The sequence below is a fragment of the Talpa occidentalis genome, unplaced genomic scaffold (genome assembly GCF_014898055.3).
Source record: "Talpa occidentalis isolate TD23 unplaced genomic scaffold, MPIMG_talOcc4v2.1 talOcc4.7, whole genome shotgun sequence".
NCBI lineage: Eukaryota > Metazoa > Chordata > Mammalia > Eulipotyphla > Talpidae > Talpa > Talpa occidentalis.
Window position 1 is genome coordinate 136,170,938 of NW_023605083.1, and position 25,346 is coordinate 136,196,283.

General features: G+C 73.8%; 3 protein-coding genes across 4 annotated transcripts; 1 reads left to right on the top strand and 2 right to left on the bottom strand.

Annotated features, from left to right (window-relative positions):
* Window positions 1–7,161: 7,161 nt before the first annotated feature.
* On the bottom strand, window positions 7,162–13,000 carry OGFOD3 (2-oxoglutarate and iron dependent oxygenase domain containing 3). The gene is made up of 9 exons (XM_037492362.2): window positions 12,927–13,000; window positions 11,440–11,657; window positions 10,679–10,754; window positions 9,938–9,980; window positions 9,628–9,692; window positions 9,383–9,439; window positions 8,389–8,542; window positions 7,531–7,654; window positions 7,162–7,417 (listed from the first exon to the last, which is right to left on the bottom strand). Exons 1-9 carry the CDS (start codon window positions 12,998–13,000, stop codon window positions 7,281–7,283), a joined length of 948 nt encoding a protein of 315 aa, XP_037348259.1. The 3' UTR covers window positions 7,162–7,280.
* Window positions 13,001–13,150: 150 nt separating this feature from the next.
* Window positions 13,151–22,088, top strand: HEXD (hexosaminidase D). 2 transcript variants are annotated; one of them, XM_037493825.2, is made up of 13 exons: window positions 13,151–13,178; window positions 14,112–14,230; window positions 16,181–16,290; window positions 17,029–17,116; window positions 18,266–18,430; window positions 18,841–19,024; window positions 19,468–19,539; window positions 19,774–19,969; window positions 20,397–20,479; window positions 20,936–21,014; window positions 21,087–21,188; window positions 21,376–21,465; window positions 21,588–22,087. In XM_037493825.2, the coding sequence occupies exons 2-13, from the start codon at window positions 14,147–14,149 to the stop codon at window positions 21,769–21,771; spliced, it is 1,437 nt and encodes a 478-aa protein (XP_037349722.1). In that variant the 5' UTR covers window positions 13,151–13,178; window positions 14,112–14,146; the 3' UTR covers window positions 21,772–22,087. The 2 variants fall into 2 exon arrangements, with proteins under 2 accessions (XP_037349722.1, XP_037349723.1); XM_037493826.2 differs by lacking the exons at window positions 13,151–13,178; window positions 14,112–14,230 and adding an exon at window positions 14,496–14,919 and having other exon boundaries at window positions 21,588–22,088.
* LOC119231971 (cytochrome b-245 chaperone 1) lies at window positions 21,920–25,056 on the bottom strand. Its single transcript, XM_037493827.2, has 7 exons — window positions 24,885–25,056; window positions 24,518–24,609; window positions 24,172–24,213; window positions 23,947–24,020; window positions 23,465–23,561; window positions 23,075–23,219; window positions 21,920–22,901 (listed from the first exon to the last, which is right to left on the bottom strand). Exons 2-7 carry the CDS (start codon window positions 24,600–24,602, stop codon window positions 22,781–22,783), a joined length of 564 nt encoding a protein of 187 aa, XP_037349724.1. The 5' UTR covers window positions 24,603–24,609; window positions 24,885–25,056; the 3' UTR covers window positions 21,920–22,780.
* Window positions 25,057–25,346: the final 290 nt, after the last annotated feature.

Genomic DNA, 25,346 nt, shown 5'->3' on the forward strand with positions numbered 1-25,346 from the left:
CCCGGGATTCGTCGCCTGCCTGGTCTGCGGAGTGGGGGTCAGGAGGGGGTCAGAAGGGGACCGGCCACCAGCGCAGGCCGTGAGTCGGGAGGGGCCCTGCGAAGGCCCCCAGAGCCGCTGAGGCTGGAGACCGGCGCGAGGGTCACCAGGCTTCGACCCTCCTGGACATAGCCCCGGACAGCACCCCGGAGCCGCGGGGCCCCCGCCCACCCCTGCACCTTTGGGCCTGGGCTGAGGACAGAACCCTTAATGGAAAGGAAACTGCCAGACGTTCCGGGAAAGACTGAGCAGACCTGGTCCAGGTGCCAGGACGGCCCTGCAGGGAGCCGCCACACCCTTTCCAGAAGCTTCCACCCCTGGGGCTCGGGCACCCGGAGGCCGTGAGCCCGCGTGTGAAGGGGAGCTGGGGGGCTGGAGGGGGCCGATCCAGCTCAGCACCCCCTCCTGCTTCAGCCCTACAGCCCCCGCACCCCTGTCCCCCAGCAAGGATGCTGGTCAGGCTCCTCCCTGCCCGCTGGGTCCGGCTGGTCCTGGAGGCCCAGGCTCAGAAGGATCAGCTCGGGCATGAGGGGTTCAGTCTCCTCTTGATATCCGCGAGCCTTGCGGGGTCGGCAGCTGGACTCTGACAGCTTGCTGTGTGGTCGAGGGCCTGAGGGCAAGTGACTTCAGTGTCCAGGCCGCCCTGACCCTGGGTTGCTGCACCTCCCCCTGCAGTGACCTTTAGGGCTAACCGGCCCTAGGTCCGGCTGGGCAACCAGCGCGCAGCGGGAGAACAGCAAAACCCTACATACCTGCTGCACCTCCCCCCGCAGTGATCTTTAGGAATGGCTTTCGCCACGGTCCCTAGATCCGGCTGGGCAACCAGCGCGCGGGGGGAGAACAGCCTGAAGCAGAGGAAGTGCAGCGGAAGTTCCCTGAAAAGGCAGAAGCTTATCAATAGATAACGACCACCAAGAACCACTACAAGAATGCTAAAAATCTTTTCCCCGTCTTTCTAGAACTACAAACTTTAATCCCTTATTTGTCTTTCTAAACTTCCTTCTTTCTTCTATAATGGTCATTGCTTGTTATGTAGATCACCTCCCTGATGGTGATAGACTGAGCCCATGAGCAAGCTGATTTCCTTGATATTCATTCCTGTGCTTTTGGAAAACATACATATACTGGTCACAAAATTAGAGAAAATTACACTCAGATTTTCACTTTTGAAGTGTGTCTGTGTGTCATTTCTTTCGCCGACGCCCTGACCACCCTGCACGCTTCTCTCAACCCTGAGGTGGCCTCATCGTCTACTGCCTACTGCTGTGCTGGTCCGCGGCACTGGGTGGGGCTTTGGGGGCTGGACCTGGGCAGGCCTCCCGACCTGCGTTGCTGTCTCCTTGGCAGAAGCCCCGGACGAGCTCCTCACTGGGCCAACACCCCAAAAGAGCTACTCATTGTGCCAACGCGCCAAGTCAGGGTCCCCGCGCCTCCCTGGGTAGGTGCTTTAACTTCACCCCGAGGTCCTGCACCCAGGTGCCCCCCTGGAGGTCCTGGGGTGCCCCTTGCTCCCTCCCTGTGTGCCTGGTGTCCACACTCGTCCCGCACATTCGTCACTGGGGTTGGGTGATAAGAGCCCAGGGCCCCCCCCTACTGGCCCCGGCTCCCTGACCTGCCCCCCAAGTCCACCATCGCTCTCTCCCCCACCATCCGCCGTCTACTGCCCGCCACCCTGTTCACTCGCCCCCACCCCGCACCCCCTCAGGGGCCTCCCCCCACCCCCACCCCCAGGGCTCACTCCCTCTGATTCACTGGGGAAATGGAGCCATTGACAACTCTTCAAAATCCCTCCGCGCTCCCCTTTGGAACTTCAGCCCCTCCATCCCCTGAAGCCCCCCACGGGCACAGGGCCCCGCTGTCACCCTCCTTCCTCCCCCACCCGTGCCCCGGCCCTGGGCAGCATCCCCAGGAGCGGGGTGTGACCTCCGGGGCCGGGTCTGCCCCCCTGGTCTGCCCGCAGGCCTGTCCCGGGCCCAAGAGCAGGTTGTGGGTCCCCTCCCCTAGGGGAGCAGGTCCAGGGGAGCCTTCTGGGGGGGCAGGGGCTGTGCCCCCCGTGCCCCTCTCCCTGGTCTCTCCCCGGCGGCTCCCCTCCCACGCCTGCCCACCTGCTGGCCCCTCGGTCCCGCCAGATCCCGCGGCAGGAGGGGTGACGGCTGCGCGTGCTCTTCACAGGCGCCTGCGGGGGGACGCCCCGCCCCCTCCCTCGAGCCGGACAGATGGGCCGGGAGCTGACCGCCCCTGGGCTGGGCCCACCTGCCTGAGGATTCAGCACAGAGTCCCCTGAGGCCTGGGGGTCATCTGAGGCGGTCATGTCCAGCCAGGGAGTGACCCCCAGGGCGCAGCAGATCTCTGCTGTCTCAGCCGTGCGTCTCAGTGGATCCGCCTGTGGGCAGCATCGGGGAGCGGTGGGCAGGGTGGGGGTAACGGGGGACACACTCCAGGAGCGCGGATGGGGCCTCGGGGCGGGCGCTCCTCCGACCCCTCCTGGCCCACACTCCCTGCAGCCCCCGGGGCTCCGGTCCGCTCTGGGGGGAGAATTAGTTGCCAGTGTTGGCTGTTCTACGCAGTTCGATAGTTTCACCCCCGTTCCTCGGTTTTAATTGAAACAACTTTTCATCAAGCTTTGTGCCGCTGGTCCCTCGGCGTGAGGGGCCCCGGCCTTCTGGGGCGACGCCAGAGCAGGGCGCCCTGGGCAGGCGGGGAGGCCCCGTGGGCGCTTGCGTCACAGGAACAAGGGCGTGTTACTGAACGGTCGTGGCGTCAGGTAGTTTAGTTTCAATCCTCGCCTGGCAGCAGGCCCCCAGCATGCCCGTCACGGACGCCAGTTCTGGCGAGGGGAGGGCCGCGGGGGCACCACGCACAGGCCTGGAGGCGGCGGCGTCCCGGGAAGCTCCTTCCGAGCTGCCGAGGGCAGCCTGCTCTCGAGTGTGCCCCGGGCTGCCCTCCGGTGGGCAGGCAGCGCCCTGCAGTGCTCCGGTGCCCTGCCCGGTGCCAGCATGTGCCTGGCGTCGCGTGCAGACGGTGCCCGGCCCTGCCCACGCCCTGTCCCGCCCCGTCGGGCTAAATGGCGCCTTCTCCACAAACCCCGCCCCCGCGGTCTTGTGATGTCCGTCCCCCCACCCCCAGCGTGCTCTTGGGGATCCTCTGAAAACGGGGAAGCTCCGCTCTCAGGTCACCGTGGAGCCCGGCGGCCAGTGTCCAGAGGGGACGCAGCAGCGCACAGATGGCCCTGCTCGGGGTGGTCGACGCGGCCGCAGGCGCGAGAGCCAGAGGCGAGCTCCGCAGCGGGGTGCGGGGTGGCCGGTAGGCGCCCCGGACGGCGCAGCACAGGCGGGAGTGGGCGCCGCTGCTGAGAGGGCTGGGCCTCCGGGGCCGGAGTGGCCGCAGCGGCCACGAGACGCGCCCCAGGGCTCGCCGCGGCTCACCCGTGTGGGTTTCGTCTGTTCTAACACGCCGGAAGGAAACGTAGCCCGTGGGAGGCACGAAGACCCGCGGCCCCAGGTCAGTCCCCAGAGTAATGGCCCCTGCCCTTCAGGCAGCTGCGGCCCTCGGGCTCTCCCGCCAGGACGCGGCTGGCCCCGCCAGGGGCGCGAGCGGCACCAGCTGGCCGCATCCTGGCAAGGGCCTCCTGGCGGTCCCTCAGGCTGAAAACTTGCTGGGGGTGGGGCGCAGTGGGGGCCACAGGGGCTGGACATGAAGCCTGCGGAGCCAGCCGTGGGCAGGGCCTGGCAGGGGTGAGTGTGCAGAGCTGCGGCCTCCCCAGGGGAGCAGGAGGTGGGCTGGCCGGGCCCCGTGAAGCGGCGGGACAAGGGCCCGGTGCCAGTCACTACCACCTCGCTCCCCGGCCCCCACCCCCGCCCCCTGGGGAGGCCGCCCGGCTGTCCTGACCCGGGGCTGCTCGGTCTGGGGATGGAGCTTTCCCGCTGGAGGAGCCTCTGCTTCTGGGGGTCCCGGGGTCAGTGTCCCGGTTAGGCTGCGCCTGGGGGAGTGCCTGGCGGGGGCCGTGGAGCAGGTGCCTCGAGAAAGCCACTCCCCCGGGACAGGCCAGCACTGTCTGTCGCAGGAGAAGGCAACTGGGACCCGAGGCCCCTCCCTGACCTCCAGGCCCTGCCCGCCCTGGCTGGAGAGGTGCCCGCAGCCCCCGGGCCGCCTCCACGCACCCTGGGCACCTCACGGGGCGGGAGCTTTGGGAGGGGGCAGGGAGGGGCGTTTCTGCAGCCCGCCGCGGCCCCTCCCCCGAGTGCGGGGGGCGAGTGGGGTGCCGTGCGCCCTCACCCCCGAGCGCAGCACCCGCGGGGACACAGGACTGGCCCTTCCGCAGAGCCCACACCTGGCTGGTGTGTCCCACCTGGGGAGGCTTTTGGCCCCTCCAGGCTCCCCTGTCCCACCCCAGCGGGACCCAGGCCCCTCCCACACCCCTGGGGTCACCAGCCCCAATTCTGGGCTGGGCCCTGGTGAGAGTCCCCGGGAGCAGGAGGCAGTGGTGGGCGGAGGGGTGAGAGCAGGGCCAGGGGCCCCGAGGCTGCGGTGGGGGCACCCGCGGGTGTGGGCAGGGCACAGGCAGCAGCGTGGGGCAGGGGCAGGGGCAGGGCAGTCCTGCGCTGAGGGGGGGGGGCCTAAGGTGCAGGTGTGGTGCTCGAGGGAGCCCCCACAGGGACCCCAACAGAGCGGAGGCTGGAGACCCAGGCAGGCGTGCACGTGCACACACACGGAGACACGTGTGCACACAGGCACTGCACACACAGCACGCGTGTACAGCACACAGGCAGACACGCTTGCACACATGACCGCCAGCCTGCACACACACGCACACACAGACGCGCGCGTGCACCCACCGCACAGGGCGGGGCGGGGCGTGACGGGACACACAGGGACACCCGCCCCTCCGCGAGCTGCAGGCCCCGGGACTCCGGCGCCCACCACCGCGGGGCCCCCAGGAGCTGCTGCCCACGGCCGGCGGGCAGGCCTGGGAGCTGACGCAGGCGGGGCAGGGCCCCCACTGTGGGGCGGACGCGGGCTCCTCTGTGGGTGCTGGTCGAGGGGCGGCGGAGCCGCCGCGGCCGCGTTTACAAGCACTGCCCCCGGCGTCTGCGTAGACACGGGCGGACGGTGCCTCCAGCGCCAGGCTCGACGTCGGCGCATGGGGTGCCAGGAGTCCGCGGCGAGCCCCTGGCCGCGCTGGGTGGGGTGTCCGCACACTCGGCACAGGTCGCTGGCAGTGGAGGGCGGGGCGGGGGGAGGCCTCCGTGGGGCCAAGCGCCAGGCCAGGATCTCGCTGGGTCCCGGGGTCACTCCCTGCCGGGGGTGGCCAGGGCTCCCTTTCTGGGCCAGGCGCGTGCTGGCCCCACGAGCCCGTCTGGGAGCAGCCCGCAGGCTGGACGGCGCCCTCCTGCCACCTCTGTCCACCCCATGCCGCTGGACCCGGGGTGAGCGGGCCCCAGCGGGAAGGCGTGGGCTCCGAGGGCCTGGAGCTTGTGTGCTGCGCAGGGCCGGCCTGACTACGGCGGGGGGCGGGGGGGGGCGCCACTGGCCACAGGCAGGAGTCCGGGGCAGTGGCAGGGTCTGGGGTGCCAGTGGGTGGCCCCAACCTGCACTGAGGCCCTGCCAGGCCGGGTCTGCCCCCGAGACGAGGCCAAGGGCCATGTGGGCACAGAGGGGCCTTGAGGGCAGTGCCCACTGCACAGGCGTCCCCAGACACAGGAGGGGCCGGGGGCCGCCCCCACCTCACTCCCAGTGGCCAGTGCTGCGGCCAGGGGCCCCGGAGGGGCAGGAGGACGTAAGCTCACGGTCACTCTCCTGGGTGGGGCCCCCTCCCCTCCCCGCCCCTCCCTTCCCTCCTCCCCCACCAGACTGTCCCGGCCCCCCCCCAGCTCTGTCTGGGGCCCTGATGGGCGTGAGCGTCACGGGTCACGGGCACCACAGGGCGGGGGGGGGGGCGGGGAGGACAGCCCGCCCCACCCCCACCCCGCAGCCTTCCTGGAGAGGGGCCCCCCCACAGGGCTCTCTGCCGGGTCTGTGCCCCACGCCCAGGGGCCTCGTGGAGACCCCACCTGCCCTGCCCCCCGACAGCGCAGCCTCGGCCTCCCCCAGAGCAGGAGGTGCCCCAGAGCCAGTGAGACCTTGGTGTGGACACCCGCTGGCCCTGGGCTGCCCGCCCATCTCCGGGGGTGGGTGGGGCGGGGAGGGAGAGGCGGTGGCCCCCGGGCCCCACCGCGGGGAGGGAGATGCGGCTGGGGTCCCGCACAAGGGCGGGGCCAGCGCGTGTGCCCAGGCAGCGCCCCCAGTGGCCGGCTCCCGCCCAGGGCCTCCAGGGGCCGCGGGGGTCTGCTCCCACCACGGCCCTTAGGGACTCACTGCCCCCACCTCGGGGACGGAAGTGTCCCAGCCTCCCCCTCAGGAGCCCCTGAAGAGGTGGGGGCTGGACTCGGGCCGCACAGGGGAGGGGCCGGACCCGGCAGGCAGACCCCAGCGCTGGCCCAGTAGCCCGTCCACCAGGGGAGGCACTGCCCACGGCGTGGTCCTGGCCGGTCCTGGTTTCCCGGGACCCTGGAGGGGAGCTGAGCCGGCGGCTCAGGTGGGGGACAGGCGGGGGGCGACACTGGGCTGGCGGGGCCTAGCGTCCCGGGTGACCACACCCAGAGCCCCTCCCGTGAGGGGCCACCTGGCCTGGCCCCAGGCCCTGCCCCTGCTGCTGTCCCAGGCCCCACTGGGGGGCGAGGGTCCAGGAGGACCCCCATAAGGGCCACGCCAGCTCCCAGCAGCAGGGAGGAGCCCTGCCGGGGGTCCCCAGGGCCACACGTCCGGGGGAGGCCGCTGCCTGGACGCTGGGGGCTCGGCCCGGCCCCCTCCCTGCTGGCCGCTGCTTGTCACTCCGCTGTTTGCTCCCGCCTGGGCAGGCCTCTCCCCGTTTGTGGCGAGAACCCCCCGGGCCCTCCCGGCCCCCGTGTGACGCCCGGAACCCCTGGCGCCGGCCCCTCCGCAAATGCAGCCTCTTCCAGGGACAGCCACGCTGCCCGTCCGCGGCCGGGAGCCGGGCCTTGACGCCCGAGAGCAGACGGGAGGCCGTCGGGGCAGCGGAGCCCCGGCCCCACGCCACGCCACGCAGACCACGCGCTGGTGGGGAGGGCGCTGCCCGCTGTTTACTCGTGGACGAGCCACCCTGGAGACAGACGGGCCGGTCCCGGAGGCACCTTGCCCGTGGGGGCGGGGAGGGGCGCGGGGCGGCTCCCTGGGGCTGGACGCTACGTGACCGCGGGGTCGGCGATGCCGTGGTCGGGGTTGCAGGTGAAGGCGATGGTGATGGCGTAGCGGGTGCCCCAGCGCACCTTCTCCACCCGGTGCAGGTTCTCGGAGCCGGAGGTGAAGAAGGAGACACGGCCTGGGAGGGGAGGCTGGTGACGGGGGCAGCCCCGGCCCTCCCATCCGCCCGGCCCCCACCTGCCCCGGTCCCGGCTCCCCCCTGGCCCCCCGCACCCCGCCACCCCCGCCCACCGGCTCTGGGCTCCACCGTCCGGTTGGCCCCGTCCTCCAGGAACACGAAGCGGCCCCCGCCAAAGTCGTGCAGGTAGTCGGAGAGGTACAGCAGCAAGGTGTAGTCGAAGGAGCCGTAGGTCACCTGCGGGCCGGCGGCCAGGCCGAGCGCCCAGGTCAGGGAGGGCGGCCAGGGCCCTCCAGCCCAGGGCGGAGGCGGCGGGCGTCCCGGGGCCCGGAGGGGGCGAACGCGATCACCGCCGCCGCCCCCACGTCTCCAGACCAGTCCTCCCACCCAGGCCCAACCCTGCTGCGCCCCCCCCCAGCCTGTCTTCCCCTCCCAGGCCCTGCACGGGCCACCGGGGGCTCGATGGCTCAGCAGGCCCAGGGAGGCGGGTCCCCCGGAGGCGTCCACACCTTCGTATCCCCTGCAGGGGCTCCCCGGGGCTGGCCCACCCACCAGCAGGCCCCTCCCAGCCCTACCCACGGGCTCCGGCCGCCCAGGACCCACCACCTTGGGGCAACGGACACTGGCCCTCAGCTGACCAACCGCGTCAGGTGCCCCAGGTCGCTGGCGCATCCTCCACTCAGCCCCCAGGGTGCCCCCCACCCCGCAGCTTCCACCTCGCTCTGGCGTCAGGAGACCCTGGTCCCCCCGGCATCCCGGCAACCGGCCGCCACCAGCCTCCGGCAGACGCTGGCCCCACCATGCCGTGCTGGCCGGCTGCTCTGCGCGCCGGGCCGGCTTCTCGGAGCCCGATCGGGGTCACCCAGCAGGCGTGGCCGTGGCCAGGAGGCCGACAAGAGGCAGGGACGCCCCATGGACACTGAGAGGCAAGCGGTCAGCCCAGCGAGGGAGGACCGGGGCGGGCGGCGCACCTTGTCCACGTGGGCGTGCCAGTACTCGTCGTGGGCCGTGCGGGCGGCCGAGCTGTTGATGCGGGAGAAGAAGGTGGGCTGGGTCAGGTGCAGCGCGGACGCGCTGATGCCGAAGGCCTGGGCGATGGCGCGCTGGACCTTCTGCCGCACGTCCCTGGGGAGGACGGGGGTCAGCGGGGCGCGGAGGAGCCACCAGGGGTCCACGGGGGGGAGGGCCCCACGGGGGGCTCCAGGGGGGACTCCGGGGGGATGGGAGGGCCCCATGGGGTTGCCAGGCCAGCAGCAGACACGTGGCTGGTGGGACGGCCCCGCGGCGCACAGCCCTGAGGACAGGAGTCTGAGGCGGCTCCTCTCGGGGGTGGGCTGGGCGCCAGGCCCAGGGGACAGTGCTCGCGGGACAGACGCGGAGCAGATGGGGTGTCGGGGGGCTCCCGGGCCGGGTGGAGGGCACAGTCCCCGCGATCTGATCATCCCACAAAGTCTTCCTGAAAACGACTCCAGGCAGGGCTGCTCCTGGGGCGGGGCTGGGCCGCTGTTGGGGCGCAGAGGTCCCAAGTCCAGCGACGAGACAGGCCCCAGGCAGGACGGGCTGCACGGCAGCAGCAGGCCTCTGGGCCGGCTCCGCCCCACCAGGGCCCCAGCCACACGCGGGCGTCGGGGCCAGGGACGGCCGCGGGGGATGTGAGGCCTGTCCCCTCCCGCGAGCACCATCATCCAGCCGGACCCATGGCCACCGGGGCTGCCCTCTGCACCACTCCCTGGGCACACGAGGGCGTCAGTGTGGTGCCCGCTGCGCTGCCGAGGATGCCACAGGGCCCCTGAGCTCAAGCAAGGACAGCAGGCGTGGGCGGGCGAGGGTGGACATGCTGGGTGGAGGGGGGTGCGGGTGGGGTGCAGACGGGGTGGGTGGTCTTGATCCCTCGGCTCAGCTCCCCGCGCCCCGGAACACACCCGCCCCGCGCAGGTGGACGCGGGCCCAGGCCGGGGGCCTCACCGGTACAGCTGGAAGTCCTCTTCCGAGAAGACGTTCTGCGCTCTCTCCCCGAAGTACCTGTGACAACGCGGGGCGCTGACCCACGCTTCCTCCACCTCCTTCCCGTGACTCCCGCCTCCCAGCACAGCAGCCAGCCCTGCCCTGGTGCTGCCCACGGGGCCGAGCATCTCCCAAGGGGCAACCTCCCGCTGGGGACCCGCCCGCCTCCCCCCCAGGAGACCCTGCAGGGCGAGCCCGGCTCTCACCTGTACAGGTTCACAAAGTGCTTCCCCACAGACAGGGCCCCCGAGTGCAGGTCCAGGATGGACGCCTGGGACAGTCCAGTGGGGCACGTGGTCAGGGCTGGTGGGAGAGCCGGCCTTGCTCCCCACCCTGCGCCCCTGCGTGCCTCCTGCTCCCCCTCACTCCTGCCAGCTCTCCACCCCAGTGCAGCTGGGACAGTCTGGTGAGCCCCGGGAGTGCACGTGCACCCCACTGAACGGACGCGGCCATCGGTGGGGCAGGAGCACCCAGAGGACCTGCCCACCCTCCGCCTCCCGCTCCTCCGGGACTCACCCCTCCGTCAGAGCCGCCCAGGGCCAGCCCCTTCTCCGCTATGCTGTGGGGAGAGGGCGCGGTCAGAATCTTCCCGAAGCCCCGGCAGGTCCCGTCAGCAGCGCTAGCCGAGGGCCACACCGGTTCGCCTTCGACGCCAACACGCAAACAGGGACTCTGCCGCCTCGTGACAGGCGCTCGGCCGCCCCGACCTCGGGCCCACATCGAGGCCGAGCCCAGTCCAGCAGCTCCCGCGCCCGCAGCGCTCCCCGGTTATCCAGCCCGGCCTGCTGACCGCAGCTCAGGAGGCAGAGGCCGGCACTGCCCAGCGGGCCTGAGCCCGGAGCGGCCCCGGAGGAAGGGCAGCCGTGGGAACGTGGGGACCCCGCCCCGCAGCCCGGCAGCAACGGTGGGGGGGGCACAACGGCCAGTGCCCCTCCAGGGCGCGCACGCGGGCCCGCGCCGAGACCAAGCGCTCAGAGATGCTCTCTGGCCGGACGGGGAGAACCTGGCCAGCTGCGAGGGCTGCCTGCCCTCCCTCCGCGACACCCGAGGGGCGGAGAGGGGTGGACCCCCTGCCCCCCGCACCTGCCCTCCCAGGACCCAACACCCGCCGGGCCCTCCGAGGCGCACGGGAAAATCCCAAGAGGCGAGCGGGCGCAGTTTCTGCCCCAACCCCCACCCCCGGTCGCCCCTCCGGCTCTCTTGCTCAGTGGGCGCTGACCCTGCAGGCGCCGGGGAGAGCACAGAGCCCCGAGGTACCTGCGGATGCGCCGGGCTTCCTCCTGGGTGATGACCGTGTCGCTGACACCCCGCCCACACCTGCGAGGGGAGCATCCTGCAAGGACGGCGGGGTGAGAGCCACTTCAGGGTCGCAGCGACTGGGCCGCGGGGCCCCACCTCGGGGAGACCAAGGCCGCTGCCCAGGCTCCGATCCACGAGTTCTAGGCCCCCGACCACTGCGGCCAGCGCGCTCGTGGCTGACCTGAGGACACGAGCTCCGCGGCCCGCACACGCGAGGGATCCTCCGTCCACAGCCTCACCCCGACACCCACTCCCCTTCCGCGCCCGGAGCCTCTCCATGTTTCAGGGCGCTGAGCTCTGTGCCCCCAGGCTCCCCCCAACTCTAAGCCAGCCCCGTGCCCCCCCCCGCCCCATGTTGACCTCCCTGACCTCCCCCATCCTGACCTCTCCCTCCACCTGCCCACTCCTGCCCTGCCCTGACTGCCCCTCCACTCCGTCTTCCACTGTGCCTCTGTGGCAGGGCAGGGCAGGGCCTCTGGCATGACTTTCTCCAGGACACCCCACCTTCCGGTCCCATTACTCCCCTCCTCAGACCGCGCCCACAGCTGGGCACCCCAGCAAGGCCAGGCCATCGCCTGCGAGGCCAGTCCGGGTGTGGCGGGCCAGCCTGGGGGAGGGGGGAGGGGGAAGGGCACTGCCCCCACTGGCCGGCCTGGGGGAGGGGGGAGGGGGAAGGGCACTGCCCCCACTGGCCGGATTCCCACTGACTGGCCACGCACCTTCAAACCGCCGGTGACCGTCGTAGTCGTCCGAGCAGGGCACCTCGATGAACCTGCCGGGCAGGACCTCGCCGCGGCCAGCCAGGACCTCGGTGACGCCGTCGTCGGCCCCCTGGCCGCCCCAGAGCAGGAGCACGGCCAGCGCGGCGCAGGCCCCCAGGACGCCGGCCCTCAGCCACCTCCTCCGAGCCTCCCTTGGCGCACGGCCGCCCTTCCCGCTGCGGAGGAAACAGCAGCACTGCAGGACGATGGCAGCCGGCCCACCGGTCACGGCAGCGCCCCGGCGGGGACGGCACGGCCACGGGGCAGGACCAGCACCCCGGGAGGCCTTCCAGTCCCCAGCGCAGGCCACGGTGAATGCCTGGAAGAGGCCCAGCTCCAGAGCGGCCGCCCTCCCTCCCGTGCCCTGCCGGACTCTGCGGCCTCGGGGCTGTGGCCCTGCCCGACAGGGGCTGCTGGTTACCACCGCGGGCTTGGGCTGTGTCTACCTGGACAGAGCCTGCTGGGGCAGTGGAAAGGCCCCCCTCATTCCCTGCCCCAGCCTGGGGCCCGGCGCCTCCGGGGGCCAGGCAGGGAGCCTTCCCCTGCATCTACGCATCGCCCTGGCCCCGGGGGTGGGTGTCACGGAGGGATGAGGGCAACTAAGTGGGATGGGACCCGGGGAGGGGGCGTCTGGGCAGCAGCCCACAGGAGTGGGCAGGTGGGCTGCCCATCCCCACCCTTGTGTGTGCCCCCCCACCCCCCAGGGCTGGCCCCAGCCCCCGCCCCGCCCCCGCAGCAGGCTCGCGGGAGACCGGAGTAGCCTGTGGGGCTGCTGGACACAGGCCAAGCCAGGCGGGGGGTCAGGCTGGTGGGGGGGCGGGGGGCGTGGAGAGGCTGCGGGGAGGGCAGGGCTGCCTCTGCTCCCGCGGGGCTCTGGTCTCCTGCCCGGGGAGGCCACTGTCCGGTTGGGCTAGGGCAGGGTCTCAGGCCCAGTCCAGCCTGCCCGCCCCAGCCCGCGGCAGGCGCCGTGCCCCAGGGCAGCAGCTGGGGTTGCGCGTGAGAAGGGGCAGCCCAGTGGCCGAGAGAGCGGGGCGCCTGGGCCCCAGGGGAGTGGGAGGCGGGGCAGGCCCTGCCAGCAGCCTTGGCCGTCCCTGTCCAGGCCCGCCGGGCGCCGCTCCCTCCCCAGATCAGGGCGCCCAGCGAGCCAGCCGGCCAGCGGGGTCTCGAACAGGGCTCGGCGCCCCGGGCAGCACGTGCCCCCAAGCCGGCTCCCCAGGGCTCGACCCGCAGGCCCCGCCCCCGAGCGCGCCGGCCCCGCCCCGCCCAGGCCCCGCCCACCGCACGCCCCGCCCCCGGAGCGCCGAGCCCGCCGGGGCCCGGCCCCGCCCCGCCGCAGGCCCCGCCCCGCCCAGGCCCCGCCCCGCCCAGGCCCCGCCCCCTGCGCTCCAAGCCCGCCCCGCCCCCGCCGGCCCCGCGCCGGCCCCCGCTCCGCGCGCAGCCGGTACCTGGTCGGGCGCCGGCGATCGGCCGCCCCGCTGCCCTCGGGCGCCCGGGGCGCGCCCCTCCGCTGAGGCGCCATCGGCCGGGCCGGCGCGGAGCGGGGTCGCGCGCGGGAGCCGCCCCAACCCGGGGCGCGCGGCGGGCGGAAGAGCGAGGCCGGCGCGACGCGGCCCGGGAGCGACGCGCTCGGCGCTCGACAGGGCGGCGGCCAGGCCCGAGCAATCGGAGGCCGAGCCCGAGGACCGGCCTCCGCGCGGGTCCGTGCGGCCCCGGCCCCGGCCCCGGCGCTGCCCCCGCGCCGCGCTCCCCGCCCTGCCCCCGGCACCGCCCCCCCCGCCCTGCCCCCGGCGCTGCCCCCCGCCCTGCCCCCCGGCGCTGCCACCCCCCGGCGCTGCCCCCCGGCGCCCCCACCGCGCCGCGCCCCCCGCCCTGCCCCCCCGCGGTGCGCCCCCCGGCGCCGCCCCCCCCGGCGCCGCCCCCCCCCCGGCGCTGTCCCCCACCGCGCTGCCCCCCGGCGCCCCCCCCCCGCGCTGCCCCCCAGCACCGCCCTCCCCCGCCCTGCCCCCCGGCGCCCCCCAGCGCCGCGCCCCCCGGCGCCGCCCCCCCCCGCGCTGTCCCCCACCGCCCTGCCCCCCGGCGCCCCCCCCGCGCTGCCCCCCTAGCGCCGCCCCCCCCCGCGCTGACCCCCCGGCGCTGCCCCCCGCCCCGTGCACGCCCCCGCCCCGCGCCCCGGGACCTCCGCGCCCCCCCACTTGTGCCCCCCGGGGCCCCCGGCGAGGCGCCGGCGCGCGGGGGAAGGGGGCGCCCCTGGCGGCCGGCAGAGCCGCGGCCTCGGCCCCGGTGACCCCCCGCGCGCGGCCACGGGCGCCCCGAAGCGACCCGGCCCCGCTGGTCTCCGGCCCCTCCGCCCGCCGCCCGCCCCCGCGCGCCGCGGCTCCTTCCCGGCCCGGCCCGGCGCGCCCCGCGTGGGGAAGCCCGGGGGTCCCCGCCCCGCTCGCTCCGGCTCTGCGCCGCCCAAACCCGGGACCTGCAGGGGCGCCGGGGCCCAGGAGGCTTGAGGCAGGGGTGCTCTGCGGACAGTCCTGAGGGCACCCGCCCCGCCCCGCCCCCCCAGGGCGCCCTGTGCGGCCCTCGTGCCCCCAGAGCTGAGGGGCAGGGCGGGGCCCGGGTGTGACCCCGTCTCCCCGCAGGCAGCGCCTCCGGCGAGGATTTCTGTCCCCCCAAGATGGCCGGACCCTCGCCCTTCAAGATGCGCCTGGTCCACCTGGACCTCAAAGGGGCGCCGCCGAGGGCCTCGTACCTCTCAGAGGTGAGCGCTGCACCCCTGGGCCCTGCTCCGCCTCGCCGAGCGGCCTCTGGAGGGGCCGGGCCGGGCCGCTTGGCTGTGGACGCCCCGGGCCCCCTGACGAGCGCAGAGCGGCCGGGATGGCCCCCGGGAAGGCGGGACGGGACTCCACGCCTGGGGTCTCTGCAGGTGCGGGCGGCTGGAGCGGAGGGCCCAGGGGCGGGCGGCCTCGGCCGGGCGTGGGGTCCTGGCCAGGAGAGGGGACGCGACGGCCGCCTGAGGGCAGACGTGCAGACCGGCCGGGGGACGCTGGGGCGATGCAGCAGGAGGAGCCTGCGGGTCCCCACAGCCTGGGGATGCACACGGCCCCCCCAGCCCCCAATTCGGGGCTTCTGACCCAGACGGCGAGAGCTCTTGCCTTAACCCCCCCAGTTGTGACTCCAGAAGAGCGATGTACTCTCGGGGTGCCCGTGAGTGCCCCAGTGCAGGCGTGACCCCAGGCGGGGGGTGGGGCAGGAAATTGGCTCAGAGGGTGCTGGGGAGCCCAGGTCCTCGGGCTTCCAGAAGTACCTTCCAGAAACTTCCTTCCAGGGGAAAGGTCGCGGTCGCGCTGGACGGGAAGGCTGGGCGGGGAGAGAAGGGTCTGCCCCCCGCGGGGCCCGTCTTCCCAACGCATGGCCTGTCCCCAGAGGCACCCGGAAGCAGCGACTCAGGTGGGGCAGCGCAGGGCGCCCAGAGCCAGGGCTGAGTGAGGAGGGCCCGAGACAGGGCGGGGGTTGCAGGGGACGCCCCAGAGCCAGGAGCGAATCACAGAGGAAGGACCCATCCGAGGTGCGGGGAGCAGAGCGACGGTCCCCAAGGAAAGCTGGGTGCTGGGGTAGTGGCAGAGCGGGATGGGCCCCGACAGGCAGGATGGGCCGTCTGGCTCCTGCCACAGGGTGCCCCGGCTCGGGCGCGGACCCACAGCCGCAAAGGCCTAGGGCAGGGTCCCCCTGCGTGCGTTAGGGGCCTGGTGCCAACTCCTGCGCCCCGGTTCTCCGGGCGGGCTCCCCCCTCCACGTGGGGCTCCCCTTCGGAAGGCCAGGCCGGCTCTGTGGCTCTCTAGCAGCTGACCGGTGTTGGGGGTGCTCAGGCGCCAGGAAGCTGCGGCTCGGACCCCTGGGGTTAAAGGGCGGCTCGCCCGCCAGCGGGGTCGGTCGCCTGTGCTGGAGGAGTTCCCAGGCCGCCTGCACCGGGCGCCTCTCGTGAACACGGGCGACAGTGGGCAGACGCATCGGCACCCGCGAGGGAGGGCCTGGCTGGCTCCAGCCGTGGCCACAATCCCGGGGCAGGAGGCTCGCGAGCCCCGAGCTGGAGATGCTGCAAGAGTAAGACGGGCCGGGGGCCCCGCGATTCAGAGATGACCTTGGCCTTCAAAGCCGCCGCCGGCTTACAAGCCCCGGGAGCCGACTGGGCTGGCTGCGAGAGGCCGCGCTGCCCGTGGGGACTGGACAGCGAGTGGCTGCCAAGAGGAGGGTCCCCCTGAGGAAGGGCCCTGCTGCCAGGCCCAGGAGGAGCCACATGACAGGGACCCCTCCTCGCGGCCCCGAAGGATCTGGGTTGACCGGGTCAGGCACCGGGCGGAGTCCGGGGCAGAGGGCGGCGCCCCGAGCCCCTGGCCGGCGTCCCCTTGGGATGGCCAGAGCCACGGCTGAGCCCGCTGCCGCGCCCAGCTCAGCCCGCGGGACGGCCGCTCCGGGCCCCTGGGGAGTGTGACCCGTCGACTCCGGGGCTGGGAAACCAGGACGAGCAACAGGCGGGAGTGAGAGCAGAGGCGACCGCAGCAGGCCCGGAGCCCGGACACCCGCTGCCCTGGCCCTGGGCGCCCAGGGCGCGGGGGTGGCCGTCCCGGGAAGGCGGAGCCCCGGGGCTGGGCCGGGGGACCCCGTGCGCCTGCGCGGCAGACCACGCTTCGTGACCCCCGTCCCCCCGCAGGTGCTTCCCCTGTTCCACGCTCTGGGCGCCACCGGCCTCCTCATCGAGTACGAGGACATGTTTCCCTACGAGGGCCACCTGCGGCGGCTGCGGGCCCGGCACGCATACAGGTAGCGCGGGCGGCGCCAGGCAGGGAGAGCGGGTGGGCGGCGGGTGGCACCCGGCCCGCGGGGACGGCCGGAGTCGGACGCGCCTCCAATTCCGAAGACGAAGCAGCAGCCCCCCGGCCCGGCTGTGCGGGCGCTCCTTTCTCTCCCCCGGGAACCCCGTCCGGTCCCAGCTGACCGGGAACAAAGTAAGAACAAGCAGGTCGCGGAAGAGAAACGGAAACACTTACGCAGAAAATAACTGGACGCTGGGCCCCTGGAAGAGGTGCTGCTGGCGTTTGCCGGAGGCGCCGTGCGGGGGAGGCCTGGGGGAGAGGCTCGGGGGGAGGCCTGGGGGAGAGGCTCGGGGGGCGAGTCAGCACCCTCGGAGCGTTTAGGCGAGGGCTTGGGTGTAAGTCGCCAACGGCCAGGGGCCGAGGACGCTCACTGGACTGCGAGAAACGGCCACCGCGTGGTGGGGCTCTCGGGGAACCAGCATCCGAGGTCCCCAGGGTGGGGCGGCAGCCTTGCGCCCTGCCTGGAGGAGGTGGCCACCCGGGGGTCAGAGCCGGCGCCCGGTCTTGGCGGCTCTTGCTCCCGCGGGAGCGCGTGTCGCTGGGATGGGGGGGAGCGGCCGTCCGGGCGCCCGCCAAGCGCTGGGCAGCGAGGTGGGCACTCGGCCCCCGGGACCGCCTTCCCGTGTGGGGACCCCGGGCCGCAAGGGCGGGGCCGGGGCCTGACCACTTGCTGTGGCCCCTGCAGCCCCTCGGAGATCGCGCACATCCGGCAGCTGGCCGCGCGGCACGGGCTGGAGGTGGTGCCCCTGGTGCAGACCTTCGGGCACATGGAGGTAGGGCCGGGGGCACGGCCGGGCGAGGGTGGGGCCCGGTGGGGTGGGGGGGTCAGCGTGGGGGCCGGGGCCGGCACGGGGGGCGGGGTCCCCCGGCGGGGGTGGGCTCGGATGCAGCGGGGGAGCCCTTGTCCTCACACCCCCGCAGGTATGGGGGGGCCGGGGCGCCCCTGTCCGGGAGAGGGGGCCTGGCTCCACGCCCCGCCCGCGCCCCACCCCTGCTGGGGTCTCCCCTCCCCGTCTGCGTGCGGCGCTGACGCCTCCTTTCCGACTGCTTTTCCCTCTGGCTCCCTCACGCTTGCTTCAAAGCGCAGAAGTGCTGGGCGCGGGGCGCGCAGTGGACGCTGCCCCTGCTGGGAGCGTGCCCGGTGCCGCCCGGGCGGGCCTGAGCCTGGGGCTGTTTCCTCTGAAACTCGGGTTCTCGCTCCCGTAGGGTGGTGCCCCGCTTGGCAGTAGCTTTTGCGAGCTTGGGGCTGAAGTTCTGTGTGCCTGCGGTCTGGAGCCGCGTGGACGGCTCGCGCGGGGCGGGCGTTCTGGGAGCCCGGTGCCCGGCGCCGTGGCCGGGAGGGGCAGCGCGGCCTGTCCTGCCGCCTGCGCGTGGGTGGGGCGAGGGCGCAGCCCCCAGCGTGGCGGGTCAGGGCAGCCTGCAGGCCTGGCCGCCCGGCCCCGCGTCTCCTGCTGCCCCGGCCGCTGGGCTCTCCGCCGCAGGGGCGTGCGGACCCCGAGGCCTCCGGAGTTTCTGATGGGGGACGCGGGGGCCCCCCGGGTCTCAGCTTCCCGCCGCCACGGGCTGGGGGCGCTGGGGGCTCTCGGCGTGTGTCCACCTTGGGGTCGCGGAGCCTCTGGGCTGTGCAGACGGAGGTCGGAGCCCACCCTCCTGCGCCGGCGCCGTCCACCCGCGCCCTCGCCCCGGGGCTGCGCGGCGGCCGCTGTCTGCTGCTTCCCGGTCTCCTCCTGCCGTCCGGGTTGAATGCAGGTGACGTGACCCCATTGCTGGGCGGAGGTGGCCCCACTTGGCCCCGAGCCCTGGGCAAGGTGGTGCTGGTCTGCGGGCAGGACTGGCCGCCCCCCTCCAGCGAGGACCCGGACCAGGAGCCCAGCCTCGGCCCAGCGCCTCACGGCCCCCGCCCACCTCCTGTCTCCTCCCAGTTTGTGCTGAAGCACTCCACGTTTGCTCACCTCCGAGAAGTGGCGCCGTTCCCCAACACGCTGAACCCCCACGACGCGGGGTCCCTGGCCCTGGTGGGGGCCATGCTGGACCAGGTGCTGGGGCTGCACCCGGGTGCCCAGTGGCTGCACATCGGCTGTGACGAGGTGGGTGCCTCCCGCCCGGCCCTGCCCCTCCTCCCAGACGGGATGGTGGTGCCCGCAGCACAGGGCGAGCAGGGCCGCGGAACTGGCCCTGTGGATGGGTCACCTCCACGGCGCCCCGCCCACACGCCACCCCCGCCGGCTCCGTGCCCCACCAGCCAGAGCAGGCCCCCGATTCCGGGGAGTCCCCACGGTGCCCGGGTTGGCACAGGTCACTTGGCAGCCGCAGAAACGCAGGGTGGGGATGAGCCTCGCGCCTGCTCGCGACCCGCGGGATACAGGACGGGCCGGCACAGCTGGCACCTGAGCCCGGGCGCTGGCTGGACCTTTCAGCCCAGAGGCTGGTCCTTTCCTTCAGCTGGGGGAGTGGGCAGCAGGGCCGACGGCGGGGACAGACGGACGGTCCCCCGCAGGTGTACTACCTGGGGGAGGGGGCGGCCTCGAGGCAGTGGCTGCAGCAGGAGCAGAACACGAAGGCGAAGCTGTGTCTGTCCCACATGAGGGCCGTGGCCAGCCTCGTGCAGGCCCGGCACCCGGCCACGCGCCCGCTGGTGTGGGACGACATGCTGCGGGACGTCCCCGAGGACCAGCTGGCAGGTGGGTGCTGGGGGGGAACCGGTGGAGGGGGGCAGGGGATGCGGGGTGGGGGGCTCCTGCTCTTCGTGCAGAGCTTTGCACTAGGACGATGTGCTACAAGGGGCACCCACGTGTGTCCCAGAACTGTGGGCCCCTTGGGGTGTCAGGGGAGGGGCCACAGGGGACAAGAACCAGCACAGGGGCCCCTGCCCTGGGGGGAGGCCGGTGAAGGGATGGGGCGCCCTTGGGGCCCCAGGGCCGTGGCGGCTGTGGGAGGAGGTGGGAGGCCGTCCTGGGTCCCTGCCCGCTGCCCAGCTGGATCCTGGCCGAGGCGGCTGGCGCTGACAGCTAGTTCCGGGAGGGCACGAGCCAGAGGTGTCCGGTCGTGGGCCAGCGCCCGTGTGGGTGAGGCCCTCTGGGCCCAGAGCTGGGCACTCATGGCCCCTCTCCACCCCCTCGCCCAGCCTCGGGGCTGCCACAGCTGGTGGAGCCTGTGCTCTGGGACTATGCAGCCGACCTGGACGTCCATGGCAAGGGTCAGTACCACACGCTGGTAGGCCCTGGCTAGCCCCACCCTGCAGCCCCCACCACCCAGCAGCAACTCAGAGCCCCGGGGCCTGCCCGCACTGGCGCGTGGGGCCTGCCGTGGGTTGCCCCAGGCCGCGCTGTCCTGAGCCCTGTGTGCCCCCCCGGGCCCGCCTGGGCAGCTGGGCATGGGGCGGCCGCGTGTGCCGGGGGCCGGGCCAGCTACCCAGCACTTTCTCGCTCAGTCCTCCTCATGGAGAAGTTCCGGAGGTGCGGCTTCTCCCGGCTGTGGGCTGCCAGCGCCTTCAAGGGGGCCACAGGGGCCAGCCAGGCCCTGACCCCCGTCCAGCACCACCTCGGGAACCACATGCGGTGGCTGCAGGTGGCGGCCAGCGGGCCCGCAGACACCCTGCAGGGCATCGTCCTGACCGGCTGGCAGAGGTGAGGGGGGCAGGGGCCCTCAGGTGGCGGAAGTCCTGGGGTGGGGGTGGGGCTGAAGCCACCCCCATCTAGTCCCCCGGGTCCTGGCCTGCCCTGGGGGGGATGGCCGCACCGCGGGAGCTGCAGCTGCAGGGAGAAGCCACTTGGAGTCAAGCCCCTCAAACCCTGCACTGGCCCCCCACACTGCAGAGGGGGCCCTGTTGGGGCCCTAACTCCAAGGCCTCAGCGGGGTGGGGGACACCGGGGGGGGGCAACGGGGTGGCCAGGGCACAAGGACACCCTGGACTCCAGGGTCACGCCCTGCTGGCCCTCAAGCCCCGTCAAGGCTGGCTAATGGGGGTTCAGGGAGGGCTCCCCGCGGCAGCCGGCTCTGCGGACCTGCCCGAGGCCCGAGCTGGCGGGCAGGGCTGCTGCCGCCTCCCCGCAGGTACGACCACTTCTCGGTGCTGTGCGAGCTGCTGCCCGCCGGCCTCCCGTCCCTGGCCGTGTGTCTGCAGTGCCTGCTGCACGGTGAGCCGGTGGCCTGCGCCTGGGCTGGGAGGCGGGAGGCGGCTCCTCGGGCTCAGGGCCCCCGGGCTGCCGAGAAGGCGGTGTCTGTGCTAGCAGCTGCAGGCTGTGCCCAGCCGGCGCCGTCCCGCACCCGCTCCCGCTCCCGCCTCGGCCGGGGCAGTGGCCGGGGCACAGAGGGCTGCGTCTCCGTCCGGGCGAGGCGTGTGGCTGAGCACCAGCGGCAGGAGGGGCTCCCCAGAACTGGGGTTCCAGGCGTAGAGAAGGCACGGGGCGGCAGGCCATGGGGATGTGCTCCAGAGAGCCCGCTGTGAGCAGCCCGGGACAGCTGGCTCACACGGCCCTCCCCGGGCACCGTGCCCACCGGCCACCGCCGAGAGCGGGAAGGGCGGCTGGCAGCGTCCGGGCCCCGGGCCTCCCCTGGGCCCACGCCGACCGTGTCTCTTTGCCTGGCGTCAGGAAGCTTTGGTGAAGATGTTAAAGCCAGAGTGGAGAACTTGCTGGGGATGCCCGGCCTGGACGTAGCGGACATCGCCAGGTAGCCACCCCCCCGGCCCCACCTCCCCTCCCGGCTCCCTCCACCCCTCATGACGGCTGCCGCTCTGTGCAGGGAGGGGGCGGGCTCCTTCCCCGGCAGCGACATCCTGGCCCTCGTCACCCAAGTCAGCCTCCACCTGCGCGACTCCGTGGACGCCTTGCTGGAGAGGGACAGGCGAGTGGGGGTAGGTGGGTGGGGGGCGGCAGGCGCGGGGGGCCGGGCCCTAGCCCCTGACCTGGCGGGAGGGCAGCCCGGCCTGCAGAAGGGCTCTCCGGGGGGAGCAGCTCCTAAGAGCCTCCGCCACACCCAGGTGCTCAGAGGTCAGTGGGCCCGAGAGGCTCACCTGTAGCGCGGCCCCCAGGTACGTGACCGGCTGGTTCAGCCCCTACCACCGCAGGCGGAAGCTCGTCCACCCCGTCATGGTCCGCCACATCCAGCCCCAGGCGCTCAGGTAGTGCCCGCCTGCCCTGCCCCCCACCGGCTCTGCGGGCCCAAGGCTGGAGGGAGCTCGGCGGCAGCTGGGACCCCAGGCGCCCCAGGACTTCCTCCCTGCTCACAGCGCCCCGTCCGCAGCCTGCTGGCCCGCTGGGGCGCCCTGACACAGGAGCTGGAGGCCGCCCTGGGGCGCGTCTTCTACCCCGACGCGGTGGAGGAGTGGCTGGAGGAGAACGCACGGCCTGGCCTGCGGCGGCTGCAGGCGCTGCTGCGCGACCTGGACGAGGCGGCCGGCCCTGTGGACGTGGCCCCCGAGGCCTGATGCCCCCGCGGGCTGTGAAGGGAGCCCGGAGCAGAGGCTGGACGTGGCCCTGGACAGGGGCTCGGCAGCCCCCGGTGGCAGCTGTCTCCATCCTTGCTCTGGAGCTGGGGGGACCCCAGGGGCCTGCACCCTGCGTCTTAGAGGGAGGCACCGGGGCGCACACACTGGACCGAGCACAGCAGTCACATTATTTATTTTTTAAAGAAAAAAAGCACTTTGGATTCCTCCACTTAAACCCTAGCACGTTTCGGTGTCCCCGTCTGATAGCTGAGGAGGGGGCCCCTCACCCCGGTCGTCCAGACCGCCGCCCTGCCCCCCCGCAGCCTCCCCCGGGACTCTTGGCAGCCCTGTGGGGCCCACCTGGGGCCAGGACACTCTCCGTGGGGGAGGGGAGCCCTGGGACGGTACAGCAGGTGCCCCGTGTGGGGCGCACCGGGCCAGTGATGAGCCTGGCCACACCCTGCCAGCACAGAGGCCCCTAGGGTGGGGAGAGGCCGGATCCCTGCCTCGAGGGGCAGCTGGCTTGTAGACCCTTGGAGGCCACGCCAGACCCGCGGGCCTGGTGAAGCAGCAGTGCTGGGGGAGGGTGGCCGCGGGGCTGGGCAGAGCGCGCCCCTGTGGGCGGGGGCTTGAGAGCAGGTCACACGGACACCCCTCTCCCCCCTGCCGCTGGCAGGCACCTCACTTCTGACCATGGAGAACAGCTGTGGGAAGGGGCAGGAGAAGCAGGGTTCCCTGGGGATAGTCCTAGCTGCCCCCCACCCTGCTGCGTCTGGATGCAACTGGCAGCCTCCCGCCCTCTGCTCTGGAAGCCCCGGCGCCCGCGGTCCTGTTCAGGGCTGGGCCGGCTCCGCGGGGGCGGGCTGCACTCCACACGCCCAGGCTGGCCCTCAGATCCTGCAGGCGGGTCCGGCTGTGGCTTTGCTGAGGGCAGAAGCGGGCAGCAGGGATGGCCAGGCCCACGGGCCCGCACCAGCGCCATCAGGAGGGAGGCTGGGGCTGGCGGCCGTCAGCTCTGGCCCCCGGAGCCCTCGGCCTCGCTGTCGCTGCTCTGGGACAGCTCCGAGGGGCTCTCCGGACGGCGCAGCTCCAGAAAGCTCACGATGAGCCTGGCGATGGCGTCCACATCACTGGGCCGGTGGCACCGGAAGGAAGGGCAGGTCACCTTGGCGGCCAGGAGCCCAACGTCTGCCTCAGCGGCATGGGGCGTGGGACCCCCGCGCCCCCCGTCGGGTCCCCACCCCTCCGCCTGTCCTCTGTCCTTGCCAAGGAACCCCGACTCCCCAAGCAGTGGCGGCCTCACCTGCGGTGGCCCATGACCGCGTTCTGGGTGAGGGGGTGGGAGAAGCCGGTCACGGAGCGCAGCACCGCCACGTAGCCCTTCCCGAAGTAGCGCACGGTCTCCTCCTCCACGCTCACGTCCCGGATGTCGCTCAGCATGACCACCACTGTGGGCAGGGCGGACCGGTCAGCGGCGGAAGGCCCAGCCCACCCCACTCCTGCTGACCCATCCGCAGGGCAGGGCGTCTGCACACCCTGACCTCAATGCTGACCCTGGCACGGGGTCATGCAGCTGCTGGGTGATGCCCCTCTGGGCTGAGAGTGCCTGGGGGCACCCCAGGCCCACGAGGCAGGACGCCCATCCCGGGCAGTGAGCTTGCCCAGTTGGCCCGCCAGACCCCCCGGGCCTCACCCTGCTCGTGGCCCGCTCTGAACAGGGTCAGGAGCTTCTTGTACAGGCTGAAGGTCTTCAGGGTGACCTTCCCGGTGCTCTTATTGAAGACGGCTTCCTGCGGGGCCGGCCAGAGGTGCTCGCCACTCACCCACCCCTCCCCACGGCAGCTGCTGGGGAAGGGGCTCTGGTCTTCCCACCCCTGTCAGAACCCCAGAGCCCAAGCACTGCTCTGCCTGAGCCTGTCCACTCCTGCTGGGGGGCTGGGGTGGAGAGACAGAGCAAGGCTCTGTCCTCTGCACCCAAGAAAACAGGTCAGGTGGCAGGGGCTGGGCTCAGGGTGCCAAAGGCTCCAAACCGGGGAAGGGGGCAGCCCCCAGGAAGGCAGCGCTGCCGCTCCCGTCCGCACACCAGCACCCGCGGCCCGAGCGTGAGGGGCAGGCCAAGCCTTCCTCCCGCCCGCGCCGGCTGGGGCCCCGGCTGGGGACCCGGGGCGGCCTCACCTCCCAGTCCTCCAGGTTCTGCACGGCCACGAACAGGCAGCCCGTGACGTAGAAGAGCTTCCAGCCCAGGCTGTCTGGGGGCAGACGGGCGAGTGGGCGGACAGGGCTCAACACCGCCGCCCAGCAGGAGAGGCAAGCGCCCGCCCCAGGCCGCGCCCGCGGGGTCCTCCTCTTTCCAGGCCGCAGAGGGGCGGGCGGGCGGGCGGGAGGCGGCCCCCCACTCACCTCCGCTGTAGTAGGCGGCCGCCAGCCCGATGGACAGGATCCCTGCAGAGAGGACGCAGGTGTCTCCCCGCGGCCACCGCGGCCGGCGGCCTCCCGACCGGGGCGCAGGGCCGGGGAGGCGCCCCGGCATTCGCGGGAGGCCCCGACGGCGCGAGGCGAGAAGACCAGGCGCGCAGGACAGCAGCGGGCGACCCGGGCCGGGGCGGGGCAGCGCCCGAGCTGGGCCGGCGCGGGGACCCCCAGCGCCCCGCCCGCGGGGGACAGAGGCCGGGCGGCCGAGCGCGGGCGGAGGGGGCGCCTGGTTCGTCCGCACCCCGCCGGGCCTCGGGGCCGCGCGCGCGCTTACCGACCAGCAGGGACCAGGACCTGGCGCCCGGGGCCCTCTTGAGGCGCAGGACGGCGCCGGAGCGGGTGTCCACCTGCATGTACATCCCGGCGCTGCGCAGGACAGACAGGAGGACAGACAGCTGCCGCGCCCCGCCCCCGCCCCCGCCCCCGGCCGGCCCCGGCCAAGCCCCCGGCCCCGGTCCGCCCCCCGCCCCCGGCCCGCCCCCATCCCCTCCCGCGCCCCCGGCCGCGCCCCCCGCCCGCTCCCGCGCCCGCCGAGGGGGGCGGCAGAAGCTCCCTGGGGTGCGGGCCCTGGGAGCCCGCCCGCCCCCCGCTCTCCCGCCACCCGGCGGGGCGGCCCCGGGCGGCCGCGCCCCCGCACCCACCGAGCGGACCCAGCGGGGCGGCGGGTGGGCCTCGACTTCCGGGTGTGGGCGGGGCCTCGACTTCCGAGTGTGGGCGGGGCCTCGACTTCCGGGTCGGGCGGGGCCTCGACTTCCGGGTGTGGGCGGGCCCGCGACTTCCGTGTGTGGGCGGGGACTTCCGGGTGTGGGCGGGGCCTCGGCTTCTGGGCTCGGGCGGGCGGGGACTGGGGCTGGGCGCCCTGCGGCGACACGGGCCCGGGGGGACCAGCCGCCCTGGCCGGGGTCCCGGCCGCGCCTCACGCCCCGCCCCGCCTCGGCGGGCCCCGCCCCCGCCCCGCCCCCGTCCGGCTACGTGCCGCGCGGCGGGGCGGCCATGGCGGCGTCCGGGGCCGCGTCCCCGCCCCTTCAAGCGGGCGGGCCGTCCCCGCCGCTCCAGCCGGGCGCGGCCTCCGAGGGCCCGAGCGCCCGGAAGACCCTGCTCGC

Excerpts from the sequence above, each read along its gene's own strand:
- OGFOD3 (XM_037492362.2), bottom strand. The coding sequence starts at position 13,000 with ATGGCGCCTCAGCGGAGGGGCGCGCCCCGGGCGCCCGAGGGCAGCGGG. Across the intron at positions 9,981-10,678 it reads GAAGCCCGGCGCATCCGCAG|CATAGCGGAGAAGGGGCTGG; the intron begins GTACCTCGGGGC and ends CTCTCCCCACAG. Across the intron at positions 8,543-9,382 it reads GAGGACTTCCAGCTGTACCG|GGACGTGCGGCAGAAGGTCC; the intron begins GTGAGGCCCCCG and ends CGTCCTCCCCAG.
- HEXD (XM_037493825.2), top strand. The coding sequence starts at position 14,147 with ATGGCCGGACCCTCGCCCTTCAAGATGCGCCTGGTCCACCTGGACCTC. Across the intron at positions 16,291-17,028 it reads CGGGCCCGGCACGCATACAG|CCCCTCGGAGATCGCGCACA; the intron begins GTAGCGCGGGCG and ends TGGCCCCTGCAG. Across the intron at positions 19,970-20,396 it reads GTCCTGACCGGCTGGCAGAG|GTACGACCACTTCTCGGTGC; the intron begins GTGAGGGGGGCA and ends GCCTCCCCGCAG.
- LOC119231971 (XM_037493827.2), bottom strand. The coding sequence starts at position 24,602 with ATGTACATGCAGGTGGACACCCGCTCCGGCGCCGTCCTGCGCCTCAAG. Across the intron at positions 23,562-23,946 it reads AGAACCTGGAGGACTGGGAG|GAAGCCGTCTTCAATAAGAG; the intron begins GTGAGGCCGCCC and ends CCGGCCCCGCAG. Across the intron at positions 23,220-23,464 it reads CAGAGCGGGCCACGAGCAGG|TGGTGGTCATGCTGAGCGAC; the intron begins GTGAGGCCCGGG and ends CCCTGCCCACAG.